A 17,959-nucleotide genomic window follows, 5' to 3' on the forward strand; every position below is an offset into this window, starting at 1 on the left:
AACCATGTTTGAGTCTTTTTTTATTTTATTTTTTTAATCCATCTCCCACTTTGCGGTTTGGAAAGAAACACCAGAGTGATACATCTTTACTATTGTCTTCCTGCTTTGGCTGTCACGAGCCCGAGGGTGGACGCTAAAGCCAAAGCCGAAGAGCCAATCACGCAGCTATCTCGCTGACTGACAGCTGAATCCACCAATAGGCGCCCAGATCACGCTGTACAAAGAAATCCAACCAATTGCAGACTTCGGTCTCTCAGTCAGGAAATGAAACACTTTGCGCAACAGTTCACAAGTTTCTGTGTAATCTAAACAGTAAAAAGTGAATGTTGCAACATCAGGGAAAGTTAATATAATGCAATAGATTAGATTCATAGAGGACATTATATAATCACAGCACTATAGAACTGAATACAAAAAAAAGGATTTAGTAACTTAAACATCTGTTGTCTTCAGTATTAATAACGTGTCATATGCAGAAATTCAGATATTTGTGTGTATAACCCTACACAAATATTGCAATGTTATTTTTAAATCTCTAAAACTTGACCGAATCCATGACCTTTCGTGATAGTTCATGACCTTGAGAAATATCTTGCACGCTGCAGCCTTTATCTCAATAACCATGTCAGGCTCTATGCAGCATCTGCAGCTAAATTTCATCATATTATAATCCACGACAAAAAGGTTTATTTGAGAGTATACGCAGGAGCAGCTTTCATATCCTCACGTCGCTGTGATTAGATTTGAAGGGCCACGCAGAGGACATCAGGACCACAGCCTGCAGGGCTGATGACATTTCAGCTGTTCCTGACTTCTTAAAATTAGATTCCTGAACTCAAAATAAGGAACTACTTTGGGCAACACACGAGTCTGAGTGTATCACAAACTGTTACGGAGCCAAACGGTTTCTCATTTTACAATAAAGTTTTAAAATATATAAAAAATGTGAAGACGAGTGACCGCAAAGTTTGAATAATATTGAAAAAGAAAAAGGCAGATGAAATTGCTTTGTTGTTAAAGAGTAAAGCTAAAAAAAAAAATTAAAAAAAATCCAAGCTTTTCTTCTGCTTCATTTTTTAAATATTTTCCTCACATGCATCCTGATGTATTTCATATCTTAGAGACTTTATGATCTCGCTAGAATCTAAAATAAAGCTCGTGGATTTTGGTAGGGGAGGCTAAATTAAGGAAAATCACAGAGTTTAGGAGTGAGAACTTTTTTAAGCACTTATAGCATCCAACAAGCATGAAAATGTATATGTTGCGTGTTCAAATGACTTTATTGACGCCATCTTAATCACTAATCATGCCTTAAAAAACACACATAGAAAGAAAATTATGTTTTGCATCTGAAATGGATTTATCCCACATAACTGAATCATTAATATGTCTATAAATGGTATTTAATAAATAAAATATAGTATAATAAGTTATGTTTATCATTGTGTCTGAAGACTTACTTTAAACATGTGGAAAATGTCGGCCCCTGCTGGTGAATGGAGAGAATTACACGGGCGAAAATTTGCCTTTGCTGGTGGATAAAAATGCCTTTTTATTCTACACAATCAGCATCAATAGGTGAAATAAAAAAATAAATAAAAAAACACAGAGGCAGTGCGGCTCAATAAAAATAATTTATTTACAGTGGCATGAATCATAAATTAACAAGCAGCATTGGCAAAAGCAACATCAGAGTCGACAGCTTGCATAAAGTGTGTGAACGTCCGGACTTCTGCATAATAAAAACTCTCACTAAGAATGAACTGACTGTGAACTGGACCGCGTCACCGCCGAGGTGTTTAATATGAACATCCCAGCAGAGAGGATAGTTGAAAAAAAATAAAAAATCAAACCATCTTTGAACAACCTTCACTCTCCTTCTGCTTTGACATATTGCTCTGATTTACTATTTGAGGATATCAAACACATTTTATAAGTTGAAAAACTGATGGAAAATAACTTTTACGGTTGCTTCATTCTCGTAAAAACTTTCTTAAAGAGGCAGTAAGTATGTTTTTATGTGATATTACAAGCAGAAAATAAAAAATATCTGCGCTGTGGCTTCAGTTTCTGAGATTACGCTACTTTATTCTAAACATCCCGATTGGCTTCAGGCCCAAATTTAGTTACGATGCAAGGTCGGTGAAAATGATTTAGTTTTTTGTTGCATTGTTGATAAAAAGATTTCTTACTTTACCACCACCTGGTGGTTGAATCACAAACAACATCCCGACCACAGGATGCCATGCTAAAAAATCTGGCATTGATTTCTGCAAGCATTCTTCCACAAACGGGAGACCATCAGAATAATTTTACAGACATAATAATCACATTAAAAAAATTGAACACGGTAAATTTAAATCGAAAAAAAATAAAGACGCGAAAAATGAGAGCAATATTGACTAAATTCTCTCCATCTGGTGAACAAGGGAGAAAAATGTATGAAATTATGGATTTCACTTTTTTGGTGTTGTATTATAACAGATTTGGTCAGATACACTCCCTCAGTGTAAGTTATATTATTTTAGATATTTCCCAATTTAGATAATAATTTTTTCGAACCGTAAATGTAATCATTCTTATACGATGGCTGGTGTTTAAATGTCATTTAAAATTGTATGAACTTTGGGCTTTTTTTCGTGATGTAAAAAAAGGGTCATTTTTAGAAATACTTGACTACATTTCTTAAAAAAAAGAAAGAGCTACCGAAAACTTTTCAATTTGTAGTGAAACTTGGAAACCGACTCAATTATAGCATCAATAAACTTATAAACAGTACTCAGCCCTTTTCCTGCTGCGTTGACCTTTTCTTCCAGTGGTTTTCTATTTTAAAATTGAACTTTATGAGCTTTTAATGTCAGAAATAGCTCCCCCAGTTGGTGGAAACGCAGCTCTGCATTAGCGCTTAATCAGTTTGTGGCTACGATGTAATTTTCAGGCCACTGTAGCTCAAATAGACACACTTAAAGCAATAAAAAAAAAAAAATACTCAATGCCCCTTTAAAAAAAAAAAAAACTGCATTAATCAGGGAGAATACAACAAAAACAATTAGCCATTTTTTTTTGCTAACATACAGCAGTATATGGCGTCAACTTGTTGGGAGAAAATCTAAAAAAATACTGGTTGTGTAATGATTCCAGTAAAAACCTTCGCTGAGCAGTGAGAGACAGGAAAAACACACCTGTAAAACTTACAGACAGAAAATCACAGATCTAAGGCATTATGCTAAATCGTTAGCATCTTAAGGTACTTACATGAGATCGATAAAATATACATCTATGAATCGAGAAAAAAATCTTCAGCACTCTAAGAGTTAAAATCAAGAGGAAATCATTCACCTCCATGTTGAATATTAAGAGTTAATAAATGTACGCAAGTGTTAAAATCCTGCAGAGTTTTCTTTGGGATTTTTACGGAAAAAAAAAAGAAAAAGAAAACTAAGAAAAGATTATTTTCAGTGTTGCATTTTCACATTCTCCTCATCTGTGTTACAGTAGAAGTTTGACAGATAGATAAAGAGGGATTTAAAAAAAACTAAAAACAAATCTGTGTTGACAGTTAGTTATTTTTGTTGACAATGACAAGCTTATGTGCGAGACAGCACCTGGTGAAAAGCACCTTTCAAACCATTTCCAAAAATGCTCCAGTCTGTAAAAAAAAGTAAAAAAAAGAGATAAGTTTGATTTAATGTGTTTATAGGAACCGGGTCAGGAGTTATCCTCGACGAGAGGAGTTTTTCTTAAATGTAAATAAATCTTATTTTAAAATCGGCAAAGCTGCTTTGGAGGCAGAAATAATGTCACTGGTTAAATCTCAGAGGGCAAAAATAAAGTCGGTAAAAGAAGAATAAAGACGCCGCTCACAGTTAATTTTAACAGACGGACGTTTAACCGCAGTTGGTTTAAAGTGTATTGACGCTAACTGTTGTGTCGCTAATCAGCACCGAACAGATCAGGTGAGGGGGAAGTCGCTAGTTTTTGTTTGTACGAAATCCATCAAATATATATTTTATTCTGAACCCCCCCAAAAAAGACTACAGCGATTAAAAAAGCAAAAGGGCTAAAAGTCCAATGGGTAAGTTTTACAGATTTACTCGCAAAAATGAACATACGCTGTGTTCATAAATGGCGTAATTTTAGTCGTATACATTTTTTTCTTTGAAACTTCATCATACGTCTAAGTAACATGTCGATCTTCCCGACGGACTTCATCTTTTTCCCTCTGTGCCTCTGTATTTCCTGCATTACATTACTCATCTGCTAGTCTGCTAAATTTGTTAGCCTTCGTGGCTTCTAGACGCCGTCCCTCTTCCTGTTACCTAGCAATGCTGCTCACACACACACAATGTAACCAATTTAATTGTTTTCCCGCCATTTTAAAGGCTCCTTCACGACGACGAATACACTTTTTAATGTAGAATAAATGTAGTTGGGGCCTTTATTTTTTGGTTTATCGTGCATTCTGCTAGCGGAGGCGTGAGTAGAGGGGAATTCAGTTTAGAACGATCTGCAACCTCAACGCCAGACGACCCCGCCGACGCTCCGTTACCTTTCCAACTTAAAAGTAGGAAAACCAGTTAGCTCGTCAGCAGACAGGAAACGATTTTACAACGCTCACGAGAGAAAACAAACACGTGACAGGTAAACATTTTGTTTACATTTTGAGCTAATTAAAAGCTAATTAGCTGTCTGACGCTGGATATAACCAATGACATGTTTCTGCTCTCTGAATAAACAACCTAAACTCCAGACTGCTGCTTTACAATACCACTTAGGGGAGAGAGGGCGTTAAAAATCTATGTACACTATCTATACACATTCACCTTCATTCAAAAAGTCATTAAACAGGGACGCAGGTCCTCTGAAACTACAGCAGTTGAAATATATTACTTTTTTTTTTTTTTTTTTAAATCGACATCAACATGTACCATGAGATTTTCTTAAAGATAGATATCCTTGATTTTTTTTCTTCTTTTTTTATGTGTCATACAAAGAATCTCTAAAACTTCTTCAAAACTATAAATAACTGTAAAATATTTTTTCATAAACCTTCTTCGTCGTCTTCAGTCGGGCTCGAAAACAGAACCGTTAAAAATCCAGAAGTTTCATTTACGCCTGTCGACCGAAGTCACGCGTCCAGTGTCAAACTGCGACATTCAGTTTCACACACACACACACACACACACACACACACACACACACACACACACACACACACACACACACACACACACACACACACACACACACACACACACACACACACAGAACATGACTCCATCGAAAACACACACCGCCCGGAGCATCACAGCCGGGACAACGGGAGGAATACATTCATCTGACCAGCCGACACTGCGTCCGTGTGGAAACAACCCGGGAACCTTAATGCAGGTTTTTTTTTTTCTTTTTCAAAATCATCCTTCTTCACGTTTGACTTTTTTTTTTTTTTTTTTTTTTTTTTTTTTTAAAGGAGCTTTTAGAATAAAGAGGAGCGTCTCCTGATTCCAGTGGTTTGTTTTCTGGTTTTCTTGGACCAACCTGAGGTTTGTTTTGATTTTAAAGAAAGAAAGTAGCCCGGTAATAACATCTTTTGATAAAAATCAGAGCGTGCATTTGTAAAAATGATTCACCTCAAAGATTAAAAAAACACGTGTATTTTTTTTATCTTCTAAGTGAAATGATTGTTTTGTTCTGCACAACTCCAGCTCAGCTAACTTTAGCCTTGCTGGAGCTGCTGATTTGTCCCTGATTACAGACTAATTCAGTTTTCAAGCTGGAGTTTAGGAAAATACATATTGGACATCTTAACTTCATTTCAACGTGATTTTAATTTAAGGGGAAATAATATTTATGTTAAAATGCTCCTTTAACACAAATTATATTTGATTTAATGCGGGGTTTTTTGGAGCAGCTTTCACTTGATAGTTTGAGGACCATGTAGGAGTTTAAAGGATACAGTATATTAATAAATATAACATAAATTGATTTAAAAGGATAAAAGCTACGATGTGTCCCGTGAAGAAACCCGTGAATCACGATATTTTCCTCCCGGTGTTGTCACGAGGTTTCAGATGACAGTTCCCCTCCTGTAAGTTCACGACTTTTTTTGTTTTGCATAAAATGTTACACAGGGACTGAGCCGCTCTGCATTTCAGTTTGAGGAGCTCTGACGTGACGGACGGGCGGCGTTTCCTTCGTACGTCTCCGTTAAGCTGAGCCGAGCGGGTGTCAGCGTGTTTTTATTCCTGCGTTACCTTCTTTGAGCTGCAGCCGGGGTCAGCAGAAATTCTACAGAAACACAGAAAAATCAATCAATCAATCTGAAACACATGAGCACGTACAGCTTCTTGTTGTGATGAGGAGGGAGGAAACCGAGACACCAGAGGATTTTGAACCCAGGAAGTAACAGCACTAACCACCGATTATAAAAGCTTCTATATGCAGATTATGAAAGGAAACAAAGGATTTTTATATAATTATGGGCAGCAATTTAACAAATGGTGCTGATTTGGTGACTCTATCACAAGATACCACTAGTTTCCGAAAAGATTTTAAACATAATTTTAGTACGATGCAAAACCAAAAATAATGTACTAAATGTAATTTCCACGGCATGAAAGGTGTGCAATCCTGATTTTCAGTGGTGCATGAATACAAATGAGGCCGTATGCTGAAGTAACTCGGCTTAACTGATGGTAATATAAAGCATGAGGTGGCCAAGTTGTAGCGTGAAAACTGAAAACTAATTAGGACCTGACATCGAGCCCTGAGGTACACCGCTGGCTTACAAACAGCTCTGGGTGTACAGAGCAAGTCACTGTATCCCAAATACAACAACAGCGCACATCACAGAGTTATTTTACATCTCTAATGTGTCCTTGATGTTCTTTTAAGTCAAAAAATCCCACCATCTATATTGTGGCTTTTTTTTTTGAAGAAGAAGAACGTTTTACTTACAGAACTGGCTTCACCCTCTTGCGTCAACATGTCGATTCCTGCAAGCTGCTCCAGGATCAGGCTGCCGTTGTTCACCTGCACCATAAAAGTCAAAATCAAACTAAATTAGAACTAAAAGCACAGCAAAGAACAGCTTTGAGTTTACTTTGCCTTAAATTGACGTTTTGGGTGAATTTTACTGGATTCTTGAGGCAACGTGACCGAAAGAAATAAACAGGAAGTCTGAAATATTGTTGTTGTTTTTTTTTCACCTGTTCTGTGTTCATGGAGGACATGGAGCTCATCTGTCCCGACATGGGGTTCATGGTGCCTCCGTTGGTAGCCATGGCAACCCCCAGGTTCATGTTGTTTCCGTTGTACATTCCTCCGCCGGGTTGTGTGGAGTACTGGGACTGGGACTGTTGGGGGTACACGCTGAAAGGAGGAGGGGCGGAGTCAAAGAACATCTATAATGTCCTCAAAAGAAAGACTCAACGCTTTGGTTTTTATGTCAAAAAAGAAGATTTGCTGAATAATCAATCTGTTGTTACTTGTTGCTGGTGGAGATGTTGGCAGGCTGAGGCCATCCGTTGAGGTCGGCGCTCGACTGGTAGCTGGGTGGGCCTCCCTGGTTCGGACCCTGCGGTTGGGTTTGGGGCGGGCCCTGGTTCTGCTGCAACATGGGGCTCTGACCCTGCCCCATCCGGGGGGACAGCAGGGGGCTCTGCGGGGTGGCGGCCCCGCACGGGAAACACGACGCTGGATCCTGGTGGTGGTGCTGCTGCTGCTGCTGTTGCTGCTGCTGCTGCTGCTGTTGCTGCTGCTGTTGCTGCTGCTGCTGTTGCTGCTGGCTCATTCCTGCAGGGCAGACACCAGCATGTAAAAAGTTGAAACTCCTAGTTGGTAAATTAATGTGTTTCGACTCTACTCTCAGATCCTGAACAATATTATTTGGAGATTTTGCGAAAGTGAACACAGAATTCAAGACAAATGGGAATGATTTCACCTCTAAGACAAGAAATAAAGAGAAAAAGTCCCCAAAAATAAATCTCCAAAATCTTTGCTTTTACATCCAGTTCTTGGTTAACCCTCGTGTTGTCCTTGGGTCAAAATGACCCGCAGCTGTGTTCAACCAATTTCTATTTTATTTTCATATTTTTTGGGATCATTGGTGACAAGAAGGCTGTGAGGGTTTCTTTAAAGAATGATGACCAATGATCCCAAAAAATATAAAAAAATATAGAAATAAAATATAACTTGGTTGAACACAGCTGCGGGTCATTTTGACCCGAGGACAACACAAGGGTTAAGATGGACGTACGATTATAAGACTAAGCAGTAACACAAAGATAAGATAATAAATTTTTTGATGCAACCAAAATAAAATACGAAATCCTCTGGATCATGTGCCGGCCTCACTTCAACAAAATCATCTGAAAAATCCAGAAGGATTTTTGTTGTTGTTGTTGTAAAATAAGATTTGGTTAATTACAGATTATCTGTTCCACAAGTTCCACCACCACCACAGCTGTTTCCCTACAACACATGCCGTCTCCTGATTGGTTGAAAAGATGGTTGAGCTCATACATAAACAAAGAGTCTGCCTGTCAAATGACGATGTTTGATCACCACGGCGACGTCGCTGCTCTGCTCTGATCAGATACCTGAGCTGCTGGACTGGAACGCACCGTGCTGTGACAGCGGACTCATTACCCCGCCGTACTGCCCGCCTACATTTCCCATCATGCCCTGGCTAGCCAGACGTTGGCCACGGGAGTAAGGGGAGGAGAAGGGGCCGGAGGAGCCGGGATGAGGATGAAGAGGACGAGGAGGGGAGGGCGGGCCAGTACCGTAGCTGGAGGCCGGGTAGGGGAACTGCTGCGGGTTGCCCTGCGGGAGCCGCGGGTTGGTGCCCCCCATGGGCATCGGCGTGGGAGCGGCGCCACCGCTGGGCATGTTAGGCGGCATGTTGATGCCCTGCGTCCGCATCATCATGGCGTGCTGCTGATGCGCATGCTGCTGCTGCTGCTGCTGCTGCCGCTGACGCAGGTGGTTGCTGAGGTACTCGCGCTGACGCTGAGCTAGCATCTGGGCGTTGAGGGTTCCCTGCAGGAGGAAACCAACGTCAGTCACGATCTACCAGAGGACCAAAGATCACTCTCAAAGTACAAAGTGGTGCCAGCAGCTGTAATTATGAACGCATTTATTTTATGATAAAAAAAAAAATCTGAGTTTTATAGGGGTATTGCATCAGTAACATTTGCTCTCTCACTCACATAGTAGATATAGACTCTCTGTTGCAGAGTATCAGCACTGTGATTGGCCCCTTTGCATTGCATTTTTCTTGTGCTCTTCCCCTCCCATTTCCCAGCATGCCCTCTTCCTTTCCATTTCCCAGCGTGCCCTCTTCCTTTCTATTTCCCAGCATGCCCGCTTCCTTTCCATTTCCCAGCATGCCCTCTTACTTTCCATTCCCCAATGTGCCCCCTGTTCCTGACTTTTAAGAATAAAGCAACCAAGTTAAATAGATCTTAGTGATTGGTAGAAATTGAACATTAAAAAAAAAAAAAAAAAAAAAGACAAATTCAGATACATTAACTGTGATTGAAAACCAAAAAATGTCTACAAGATGAGAAGGTGATATATGGACCTGTTCCAGTAGCTGACAGTGAGCAAAATAAATGCTAAAAGCGTATGTAACGCTTCAATCCTGCACATACCCGAGCTACAATTACATCTGGAGCGAGATAAGTTGTGTAATTTATAATACGGCAGCAATGAGAACCTTTAACCTGAGTAATCAGCTGTAATAAAAAAAATATCCACGTAGACGGAAGCAACCTGCGTACATTTAAAAGGGAATCCTGCCGCTGCCAACGTGTTAGTGCTCATGATTGCAGGGAAAAAAAGATGAGACAACAGACTGACCTGGTTTGGTACGTTAGACCTGAGAGGTAGATTCATGTTGGACACACCGCCCATCTGGTTCACCATCGGCTGACGGTTCTAGACAGGAAACAGCAAAAAAACAAAAAACAATCAAATTAATTTGATTCCAAGTCATTTATGGATGCTAGAAAACCTTTAATTACTAAAACACGATGTGATAGTTTTAACTTTTGTAATTTAGAGCAAATCAGGGCCAATCGGTCTTTTAAGTTAATTATATAAACAAGTAATCTCTTAATATTTCCCGCGTCAATACTTTGTGTGCTCGTATAAAATCATTACAAATTGTTCCACTTGCTGTCACATTGTTTTAGTCGGTAGTGTGAAATCTTTTAGTGCAAGTCTGCCTTGTTTTTATCAACCTAAAACCACTTTATATCAAATATAAGGTTACTTAACTGATTTAAAATGCATTTTGATGGTAATTACCGTACTGAAGTGCTGAAGAAATGTATACGGATATGGTACAAATGACAATAAATATGTATTATAATGGCATTATTGTTTGTGAAGTGTTTATTCCCGAGTTTAAGCCCTTCAAAACGACCGATCAAAGTTTATTTGGATTTTTTTCTTCCAGACTCTGACTTCACTGTTTCCCCACTGGCACAAAGGGGAAATGTAAAAAAACACAGAAGTGTAAAAGTGGTGTTTCACGTCAGAACTGCTAATTCCTGCTATTTTCCAGTGGATACACACAAGCTGTTGTCCCTCGACTCTCCACCAGGGGGCAGATTGGGCCAAACCACTGAATATGTTAGCCGTGAACAAACTCTCAAAGCAAAAATGAAAAGAGAAAAAAAAAGGAAAACATGTACTGAGAAACAAAATGTTTGCACGAATACAAATATAGTAAAAGAACATAAAGGCGTTTTTCAGACGACAGGAAGATTACGGGTTCTTTAATGAGATCATCTGGTGTGTTAACAGCCTGTCACATAACGTCCATGTATGCTATCATATTGGAGTGTTCGTCAGATGTGTGTGTGTGTGTGTGTGTGTGTGTGTGTGTGTGTGTGTGTGTGTGTGTGTGTGTGTGTGTGTGTGTGTGTGTGTGTGTGTGTGTGTGTGTGTGTGTGTGTGTGTGTGTGTGTGTGCATCTGATGTGTTCATTGTTAAGTGTCTCAGCAGCAGGGAACTGCTGATGAAGCCAGAAAGCTGAAACACGTTTGTTCCCTTCTGGCCGCTGCAGTTTAAACTCGGTGAACTCTGCCGGCCCGCCTGTTCTGTTGCTCCTCTGCGTTCGGAGAAAAATATATATGTTTACAAAGGCGTTGGCGGATACTCATTAAAAAGAGACTGATGTAAATGCGAGTGTCTCGGAAAAAGGTTTTCTGATGGTAATGAGGTTTTTTTGGCACTTGAAACGAGATGATGAACCGACACACACGACCGCATTTTATAAAACTGTCTTTACACGGAGGAAGAGATGCAAATTTATGATCATATTCAGGTATTAATGAGGGAAGGACCTCACAAACATCTGCCTTAATATACTGTAGATCTATAACGGGTCTGTTACCTCTGAGATAATACAAAATACAAAAAATAGAGCTCTTTATAAGAAAACGTCCAAGTCAAGAAGAAAAAGCTTTTTTTAAGGTATAAAAATTTAATATTTTGTAGTTAATCACTTCGACCAAACGTCATGACAAAACTGGATGATTGATTTGTTCACACTGACTAGGAAGCTGTGAATTTATCCTGTTAACTAAACTGTAAAACCAGGTTTTGGACCTTGTCATTCAGGTTCTTGAAACTTTTATCCCAAGTTTGATAAGTTCTGCCACTTGGGGTCACTAAAGTACAAAATTGTCCTTTTCTTAAAGACTAATTACCTCAAACAGTAAAAAATAAACACTTACATTAAGAAGCAGCTGATTAATTATCAAACTTGGTGACTGTTTTTAAGGGCTTGGCAATAACAGCAGTTTCCACAGTTTCCCTTTTTAAATCAACGGTTTTCAAAGTTTAACTTTGGAAGTGAAAGTTCACAATCATTTTTTTCCCACAATCACATGCAGACAGCTGTGAAAACGCTGATCTTTGAGGGAATCTGTCATTTTCTTTCATCCATGTCGCACCTTTCAGTTTCATAAAACCTTCCTGCTGAAAAGCAAAAGTAGTTTTCGTCTCCGTTTTTTTTTTTTTTTCACTGTACAATAAGGACACAAGATGCAGACAAACTGTCAACCCTCATCATGGAAAACTGGAGGACGAGTGATAGAAATGTTTGGTGCGACCTACCAGCTGCGCCTGGAGTCGGTGCTGCAGCTGCAGCCTCAGGTTGTTGGGCTGGGAGGGGACGATAGGATTGGGCCCCCCGGGTCTCATGCCGGCGGACCTCGGCCCGGCGCCGCTGGGCATCCTCATCATCGGGGGGTAACCCGTGGGGGCCATCCTCTGGGGCCCCATGTGGCCCATGTGGTAGCCGCCATCCGGAGGCATGCCGCCGTAACCCGGCTGGCCGCCGTAGTGTTGACTGTAGAGGGGAGGCTTCATGCTGACCGCCGGGTCCGAGGAGACCAGGTACTGGTTCTGCTCGGACAGAGGACCCTGGAAGGTGCGGGTTGTCCAAGTCAGATGCAGGAACAGCGGATGTCATTTAAATTAACCGAGATGAAGGATGTAAGAGATGTCGGTGCGATGAGCTCACCTGTCCCGCCAGCGTGGGGATTCCCAGCATCTTGTCGATCTCCTCCAGACCCTCGTAGTCCTTCAGCACCGAGCACAGCTGGTTCAGCAGAGCCCCTTCGTCCGGCAGGCCCTCGTGCACCCCGCTGCAACACCCCATCACCTCCTGGGGGACGCCGTACGGTGGCCTGGAGGGTAGCTCGGTGTTATTGTCCTGCCAAAGTCAAAATCTACAGTTTCTGACTCCTGCATTCGTGGAATGAACGCTTTACCTGCTTTGGTTTCCATAGTGATCCATCATCATTCGGTCTGGCCAGGGAGCGGTCTGATTGGGTGGAGCATGCTGGTGAGGGTAGGGCGGGGCTGCCATCTCCATCTCTGCAGGGGATGCACATTAAAGCATCAGAATCGGAGCAGGATACGACGACATTTATTATCTTTTCGTTCTTTCTCACCTCCGCTCATCATCTGCATGTTGACCATGGCTCGTGATCCGGGTGGACCGCCGCCTCTCGTGGGGAGGGCGGCGTTAATGTTGGGGACCATGCGACCAGGTCCGACTCCCTGGCCCATCATCGGCCCCTGGGGACCCCAGCCCGGCTGCATGGAGCCTCGCATGCCTGGTTTTAAAGAAAAAGGATTATTTTGAGATTTTTTTTTTTAAGTCATTTTAGACAAAAACAACAAAGATATTTGGTTTAATCGCGTGACTTTCTATTATTCGTCTACCAAAGCAACATAAACTTTGTCCAGAACAGAAGGGATGTTTACCTGCGTTGGCCATCGCAGCCTGGTTGGCCATGCCTGCGTGCGTTCCCATCATGCCTTGCTGCTGCTGGTGCTGCTGCAGTAAGGAGTAGGAGTTCCTGTGCTGAGGAGGGAAAGGCCTGGTGGCGTTGGGGCCGGGGCCCATACCGCTGTCCAGAGACACGCTTCTGATCTGACCCGGCCGGAGGCCATTAAAGCCTGCTGGGAGGAAAAGTTGGTTTTAAATTTAAATTGAATTCAGATTTGAACATTTTAAGGACCCAGACGTCCTCAAATAGACACAAACACTCTGCTGCAGGCGTACCTGAGGGGCCGATGGCGGGGAAGGCTCGGTGCTGGTTGGGGGGGCTGCCGCTGTCAGTCATCTGCAGAATGTCACTGATGATGGTCTGTTTGTCCACGGAGGAGCCAGGTGGCACCGAGGAGGAGGAGGATGAAGAGGAGGAGGCAGCACCTCCTCTGGCTGCTGGCTGACTGGAGAACAGCTGCTGCTGCTGCTGCTGCTGCTGAGCTCCACTCTGCAGGTCCTCCAGCAGGTCCTCCAGCTCACTGGTCTGACATCAGGAAAAAAAAACAGAAACAGGATTAGAGGATAGATAAATCATTGCATAAGATGTCAAAAAAAAAAGAAAAGAAAACACACCATGTGACGTGAGCATCACGGTGCCCAAAACCAGATATCTTTACTTTGGACTGCAGTACGTTTAAACTGGGTTTCATAACATGTTCAGTGAAGTTTTATTGACATTTAGGAACTTGCTGAAATTGAAAGCCTACAAATCTGCATGATTCAGAGTGAGACATCACACCGGCTGCATTTTGTAGTTCTGATTGCATCGTGGATAGAAATCCTGATTTATTATATTTCAAAAGTCACATAGTTTCAGATCTTTCTTCATTTGCGGGTGATGATCCAGAAATCCAAATAAATTTGGTAAATGATTTAAACACTGTATGTTGTTATAAACAAAAACCCGTGTATACCAAAGAGCTTTGACCCGCCACGTAGTATCGTCATGATCAGAGAAGATTTCAGACTGTAATGTTAGAAACAGCCGTAAACAACCATGTTTAAATTACGTTCTTTCTTTTGAAGATGATTTTGAAAGCAGGAAACAGAATCTCAGTCGACAAAGAAATTTAACTTCCGGTACAAAACATCAGAAATACCTTAAGTGTTTCGAGAGTTTCAAAAAGATCAGTGTCCTTCCTAACGTTTATATCATAAAATATTCATAAAAAGTAGAATAAGGTACTTTAAACGGAAGCAGACGACAAAAAAATATGCAAATAACCAAACGGAAAAAAAAAGAAGACAAAAGACAAAAAAATGTAAATGTAAAAGCTGATATTCACCTCTGAATGACAACTTTGACAGTAATGGAAACCCCCCTCAGTAATGCAGTGTAATTTAACCCGCTGTACACACACACACACACACACACACACACACACACACACACACACACACACACACACACACACACACACACACACACACACACACACACACACACACACACAGGGATGGTTTCCTCCGGCCGTTTGGCTGATGAATAGAGGAGGAGCTAAAAATAAACTGCCGGCACTAATGAGGTCATGTGTGATGTACAGTAAGACACAGTCAGAGCAGTGTACACACACACACACACACACACACACACACACACACACACACACACACACACACACACACACACACACACACACACACACACACACACACACACACACACACACACACAGTGACCACATAACACCGGCAACACTTCAAATGTGGACGCTCGTTCTCTTTCTGCTGCACGGATGAACAACTATTCATGTATTCAGCGTATCATAAATATCAGCTGACCTCTGCATTGCGCCCGCTCACAATCATGTTACGAACATCCAGGGGTTTCTTATGTAGCGCTGAATATTTGCTGCTGTTTGTCAGTTTATGAATGCAATAAATCCCAAATGAAACCTCGGATAACTTTTAGCTTTCGCCGCCAGCTGTGCGGCCGAGTCGCACTCGCGCTCTGCATTAAGTTACAGGAACGGCGAGTACGTAGATACTAAAAATATTTTTCATGTGCAGTCAGAGATTTAATGTCCGCTGAAGTGTCGGGTTAAAGATTTTTCAGGCCATCTAAATGTAGGATTTTGTTTTGGAAGATGAAACTCTGATGCACTCTGAACAATGTACACACTGTGAAATGTACACCGTCTTCTACAAACACTTATTATTATTATTCACAAAAAAGAAATTGCCTATTTGGCGGTTTTATCATGCTTAAAAACTCATAAAAGTTGGCACTCCTGGTGAAAAATTACGTACTTTAGTGCTTTCGAAAGTGGGCGTGGCCAAATGACTCGCTAGCGCCCCCTAGCTTGCAGCCCACGAAATTCAGTGGACAAAAAAAAAAAAAAAAAGTCTCTTATTTATATTAGTTGTTCGTTAATAAATTTTAAAAGAGATGGTGAAAATGTTTGTTGAGTTTTTCTTGTGAGCGTCGATCGCCATGACAACCAGGCCGAACGAACCTTCCCGGCTTCGTCACCAGCAGCTAAACAAAGCTTCATCTTCCTCTAACGAACTACTACACACACACACACACACACACACACACACACACACACACACACACACACACACACACACACACACACACACACACACACACACACTGCTGGCAGGAGGAGGGCTGCCTCTTTGTCCCGGAGGCGGAACCTCCGCCGTCCTCCTTCCTGGAAACGAACTGTGTTCACGCACCTGCACGTTCAATAAGCACGGCGGACCTCTTTGATTGCATTAACCAACGATCGGACCGTTAACCAGCTCCTCATAATGAGCTGTAAGACTTTGGGCAGTTTGTGCTGCAGCTGCTCATCGTGTGGGATCGTGACCACCCGGGTCAAACCCCCCCCCCCTCCTCCTCCCTTTCTGTATGATTAATTCAGTTACTGGATCAAACTCCACAAGATATAAACTTCAGGACACCCAATGTGTTGCTGACTAAAAAAAAACAACGACCTCATCAATTCTTCAAGTCTATTATTGTTTCTAATCATAATTTTTTCCCGAAAGAATATCTGAAACTTTGAGAACCTCTCATCACAATTTATTCTGTATTGGTTGTTTTGTTGTATTTAGTATGTATGTTAATGTGCTCTTGTATTTTCATTGTGTCTCGTCCAACTATATTTATGGTTTACGTGCCGATTCATTTTTATATTGACACAACTGTCGTTTCTTTTTTTCCCGTTGGATTTACGTCCTTGTCGTTATACTTTTCTGAAAACTCTGTGGTTCCCAATTTAAATTAGTTTAATTCATCCAATACTCTCTAGAAAAAACATCTGTTAATGTTTTTGCTAACTGACCTGGTCCTCCATATTAAATCCCGCCTCCTCTTTCTCGACCTTCACGTTGGGCAGCTTGTGTCCGTCGCCAGGCTCCATCTTGATGGCTTTATCCAGGATGCCGTTATCGTCCCGGTCCAGAAGATAGCGAAGCAGCGCGTTGTCCTTCTTTTTGGGGCTGCCGGGCTCCTGTTTGGGGATGAGTTCGCCCAGAGCGGCCACGCTGTCCCCCGAGGCCGACTCGGGGCCGAGGGGGTCCTTCCCGGTCGCCTCGGCCGTGAGCTTGGCCAGCTCCACGGGCGAGGTGCTGTTCTGCAGCAGCCTGTGGAGGATTTTGTGTTTCTCCTTTAACGAGGTGGAGTGGTTGTGTCCCGCCCCGCTGACGCAGCCGATCCCGCCCAACTGGTCCTTACAGTTCTGGTCGTCGCCCAGGGGCTCCGGCGGCGAGCAGGGATCGGAGGGCTCCTGCTTGGTGGTGAGGAGCTGCAGCAGCTTGGTGTGGCCTTTGGTGTTCAGGAGGCGGTTCGGGGCGTCGCCGAGGTCGCCCGGGTTACCTCCGAAGCCGTCCCGGTCCTCGTCCTTCCCCTCCCCCGCTTCTCCCTCCTGGTTCTGGGACGACAACGAGTCCTGCTGCTCCTCGAAATTTCCAAACAAGTCGGCCTCTAAGCCGGCATTGGTGAGCGGTTTCCTGTCGGGTGACCTTGGATTCTGTCCGTCGCCGAGGCCCTGGGGAACCCTGTGGCCCTGGCTGAGAGCCTGCAGGGCACTCAGGGAGTTGAACCCCTGGCCGGCTCCCGTGCTGCTGCAGACCGACGCCGGCGAGTGGAGGCCGGCCGCGGGGGAGAAAGGGCCGGGGGGATGCTGGGGGACGTGAGGGCTGCTGCAGGTGCTGCTGCTGGCCGCCGCGCCGGGGCTCTGCCGATGACGAGGAGACAACATGGCGCTCGGGCTCCCGTGGGCCGAAGGGCTGCCCAGCTTGAGCGCGTGGCAGCTTCCCTGAGGCGTGGCCGCCCGTCCCGACCCGGCCCCAAAACCACGTCCGGGGGTGCCGGAGGTCGCCGTGGAGTGGAAGGTGTTGCTGGTGATGCTGGCGTCGGGGGAAGGAGAGGGACCACCCGCACTGGTGGGGGTCATCGGCTTGACCATGACCTGACCGCCGGGCGAGTCTGCAGTCATGTTTTCCCTGGAACAAAATAAATAAATTCGAGCTATGTGTGGCCGCGTGCTGTTTGCACATCATCAGGTGTGAAAATGCAGGAATTTTACTTTTTTGTTTTTGTTTTCGTAAAACCTGCAGGTTGTTAGCCAGCGTTCCCCCGATTAACTA

The 17,959-nt window shown here is 42.9% G+C and overlaps 1 protein-coding gene across 4 annotated transcripts in view; it reads right to left on the bottom strand.

Annotated features, from left to right (window-relative positions):
• Nucleotides 1-1,621: 1,621 nt before the first annotated feature.
• Nucleotides 1,622-17,959, bottom strand: part of LOC138626913 (nuclear receptor coactivator 2-like) — a 43,560-nt gene continuing 27,222 nt past the window's right edge. Inside the window, exons 10-22 of one of the 4 annotated variants that reach the window (XM_069708908.1) lie at nt 16,654-17,815; nt 13,592-13,841; nt 13,291-13,488; nt 12,975-13,139; nt 12,792-12,897; nt 12,542-12,707; nt 12,133-12,441; nt 9,865-9,942; nt 8,601-9,042; nt 7,488-7,794; nt 7,209-7,371; nt 6,958-7,032; nt 1,622-6,288 (exon numbers count right to left, since the gene is read on the bottom strand). In XM_069708908.1, the coding sequence (XP_069565009.1) occupies nt 6,277-6,288; nt 6,958-7,032; nt 7,209-7,371; nt 7,488-7,794; nt 8,601-9,042; nt 9,865-9,942; nt 12,133-12,441; nt 12,542-12,707; nt 12,792-12,897; nt 12,975-13,139; nt 13,291-13,488; nt 13,592-13,841; nt 16,654-17,815 (3,433 nt within the window). In that variant the 3' untranslated portion in view covers nt 1,622-6,276. The remainder of the gene's footprint in view (nt 6,289-6,957; nt 7,033-7,208; nt 7,372-7,487; nt 7,795-8,600; nt 9,043-9,864; nt 9,943-12,132; nt 12,442-12,541; nt 12,708-12,791; nt 12,898-12,974; nt 13,140-13,290; nt 13,489-13,591; nt 13,842-16,653; nt 17,816-17,959) is intronic. The other 3 variants (XM_069708910.1, XM_069708909.1, XM_069708911.1) reach the window with 3 other exon arrangements.

Source organism: Brachyistius frenatus, unplaced genomic scaffold (assembly GCF_029030835.1).
Source record: "Brachyistius frenatus isolate BFR_SWC_R1_liver_20210118 unplaced genomic scaffold, ASM2903083v1 Contig_79, whole genome shotgun sequence".
Lineage (NCBI taxonomy): Eukaryota > Metazoa > Chordata > Actinopteri > Embiotocidae > Brachyistius > Brachyistius frenatus.